Source organism: Myotis yumanensis, unplaced genomic scaffold (genome assembly GCF_028538775.1).
Source record: "Myotis yumanensis isolate MYYU_CA2020_CCGP unplaced genomic scaffold, mMyoYum1.0.hap1 SCAF_9, whole genome shotgun sequence".
Classification (NCBI taxonomy): Eukaryota; Metazoa; Chordata; class Mammalia; order Chiroptera; family Vespertilionidae; genus Myotis; species Myotis yumanensis.
Genome location: NW_027223760.1, coordinates 31,526,859 through 31,530,000, shown reverse-complemented (window position 1 = coordinate 31,530,000; position 3,142 = coordinate 31,526,859). Strand labels below are relative to the sequence as shown.

The window sequence follows — 3,142 nt, the reverse complement described above, 5'->3', positions numbered from 1 at the left end:
CCAGGGGCTGGAAGACCCGGTGTCTCAAGAGAGATGCTGGGCTATTTCCTGCCTCACTTACAGGTGGTTGGCCCAGCCACAGCTGGGAGTAGGAAGCAGAGGTAAGCCCCAAGCATTGAAGGAGACCACACCACCCTGAAATGACCCTAACCATTAGGGGTCAGAGTTAGCTTGGGACAGACCCTGCAGAAATCTTACAAATGAATGAATGAAGAAATACAGGCAAGAGGAGTGAACAACTACAGGAAATACGGTAGGCAGGAGGGAAGCGGAGAGGGGAGGATAATGGGCAAATCCAGCAATGCTTCCACCTGGAGACTATTTCAGAGAGAGGGGTTTGCCCGCCGCCGAGATCCCACTCAGCTCTCCTCAGCCTGCAGCTCGCTGCTCCAAGAGCCAACATCTTTGCCTCCTTTGTCCCAAATCACCACCCTTCCCCTCCAGAGTCTGCATCCCCTGTTCACCAGCCTTCGAGCCAAACAATGACGTGTAGATCCCCACCTCCCCCTCCTCCACAAGGCACTTGCCCTGCAAGGTGCTGGTTATGGTCTGCGCGCCCCATCCACCACCACCACCACTGCCCACTTTCCTCACTGACCTGGCCTAGGTCTAACCCCCCTGCAACACCACTGCTTTTCCAAGAACAAACCCACTGTCTCACTCTGTGCTTTAAATCTCTCTATGGCTCCTTCAGACCAAGTTCAAACTCTTTGGCTCGGTCCTCCAGGCTCATCCCTCCCCGCCTCCTCCCCATTCCTGGTGTTCATGAGTTCAGTTCCCCACAAGGGACAGGCTGGCTCTGGCCACCTGGCCCCTGACCATGTCACTCCTTGCGCCTGGCAGCCCTCCTTCTCCTCCCCAGTCTCCTGAGAGGCCACCTACCCCAGGAAGCTCTCCTTTCTGACTGGCCCTCCCTAAGGGCTGGGTGAGCCGGACTCTGGGCTTCCCCGGGTTCCGCTGCCCAGGCCTCGCCCTGGAACTGGGGTGTCCGGAGTGTGAGAAGCCTCCCGAAGACAGGTCCTCGGTCCTGCCCACTCCGGCGTCTCCACGGCACACGGCACCAGTGGCCAACACAAGTTTTCTAGAACTCATGAACATGGAATCTGTTCTCCACCTGGCTCACTGCCCCTGGGCCAGCCAGGGTCCTCCACCTCTCCCTCCCCAGTGGCCCGTCCCCACCAGGTGCCCCCTTCTCACTGGACACTGGCAACACCTCTGGGGTCTACAGCTTTCTCGCTTTGCCCAAAGCATTTCCACTGCCACCGACAGTCAAGCATCCTTCCTGCCCCTCAGGTGAGGACCAGACGCTCAGGAGGAAACTGAGGCTCGGGGTGTGGAGCCTGCTCCCAAGGTCAGAGTGAGTGAGCGGCAGAGACAGGGTCCAGGCTGTACCTAGGGGTGGTCCCCAGTTACCCCCTCTCCCCCCAGCGTGTCATCTAATTGCCCCAATCCAACCCCCCGCCCCCCCCCCCCCCCCCGTTTTCCAGAGTCCCGCTCGCCGCCCCACCCCCACCCCCTTCCGGGACACCGGCCAAGGTGACTCTCCCCACCTTCCCGGTCCCGGTCCCGGGTCAGGGCATGGAGGCCGCTGCACCTTACCCTCCAAGGCCGCCTTCCAGCTGGTGCTGCCCTCGTAGCCGGAGCCCGATCGCCGCAGCAGCCCCTCGGGGCCGCGGGCCTCCGCCTCCGCGGGCGAGCGCGGCCTGGGCGCGGCGGGGGCGGGCGCGGGGCGGGCGGCGGGGGGCGGCGGCGGCCGGGCCCGCGCGGGGGGCTCTCGGGCCGGCTCTCGGGCCGGCTCCATGCCCGGCGCTCCGCCCCGCCGCGCCCGCGCTCCTGCGCCCGGGTGCGGGGCCCAGCCCCACGCGCACTCGGCGCTCCGCGTGCCCTGCGGACCCCCCAGGCCGACCTCGGTGGGCGAGGGCCGCGGCTCGCAGGCAGGGGCTCGGCCCGGCTCCCCGCGCGGCCCGCTGCGCCCGGTGGCCGCTGCCCGGCACTCGCCTGCCCTGCGCGCCGCAGCCTCCGCGCACCGCGGGCGGGAGGGCGGGGAGGAGCCGGGAGGGCGCGCCGGGGGTGGGGAGGAGGCGAGGAGCAGGGACACCCCCGCCCGCCGCCTGGCCGCGGCCGGAGACCAGGTGCTACCAACGGGGAGCGAGGATCCTAACCCGGGACACCTGGCTTCTCCACCAGCCCCGCCCCGCCTCCCTCCCGTTCGGCTCCATCAAAAAGGACGAGAAGTTTCGGGGCCGCCGCGGTGCGGCTCTAAGATGAGGGGCTTTCCTCCGGGCTGTCCCGGCGCCTGAGCAGAGGGCGGGGCTGGGACTTGGCTCCGACCCTTGTCAGAGGAAAGGACAGACTCGGGGAACACCGGGAGTGCGGGGGTTAGAGGGGACCCGGGGAGCAACACTTCAGACTCGGTAACATTGCACTGAGCGCCAGGAACTTTTATGAATTCGCTGACGAGCCCTCGCCGGTTCGGCTCAGTGGATAGAACGTCGGCCTGCGGACTGCAGGGTCCCGGGTTCGATTCATGTCAAGGACACTTGCCCGGGTTTCAGGTTTCGGGCGATCCCCAGTGCGGAGTGTGCAGGAGGCAGCTAATCAATGGTTCTCTCTTATCATTGATGTTTCTATCTCTCCCCTCTCCCTTCCTCTCTGAAATTAATAAAAATACATATTTTTAAAAATAAATAAATTAGCGGACGACGGCCCCAGTTTAGGTTGAGAACTGGAATTAAAGAGGCCAAGGGCAATTCTGAAGGCGGCACCATCAAGTGTGGGAGTGGCCGCTCTCATGCGCCTAGGCCAGGGCTCCTTCCCCACCCCCGACTCTTTCCCCGGCTCAGCCTCACCTCCAGCTGCAGGCCTCCAGCCCTGAACTTCTCACCTGTTTCCTATCTCATCTGTGGCTCCTGGTCCTCAGCTCCTCCTGCTCTCTCCCCGCACATCCAACCACCCATCAACAGTGAGGAATTCTCCCTTTTAAAGTCTGGTCGGCCCATTTCTTTCTGTTCCTACAGCCACTGGCCGAGTGCAAACCAATTTCATCTCTTTTCTGACCACAGCAGCAGCCTCATAAGGTGTCGTCAACTCTGCTTCCCTCAAATCCAGCCCCTCTGTCTGGGCACCAAGGGATCTTCCTAAA

The 3,142-nt window shown here is 63.4% G+C and overlaps 1 protein-coding gene across 1 annotated transcript in view; it reads right to left on the bottom strand.

Annotated features, from left to right (window-relative positions):
• Window positions 1-1,873, bottom strand: part of CLEC2L (C-type lectin domain family 2 member L) — an 18,513-nt gene extending 16,640 nt beyond the window's left edge. Inside the window, exon 1 of the mRNA XM_070424017.1 lies at window positions 1,600-1,873. Coding sequence (XP_070280118.1) covers window positions 1,600-1,801 — 202 coding nt within the window. The 5' untranslated portion in view covers window positions 1,802-1,873. The remainder of the gene's footprint in view (window positions 1-1,599) is intronic.
• Window positions 1,874-3,142: the final 1,269 nt, after the last annotated feature.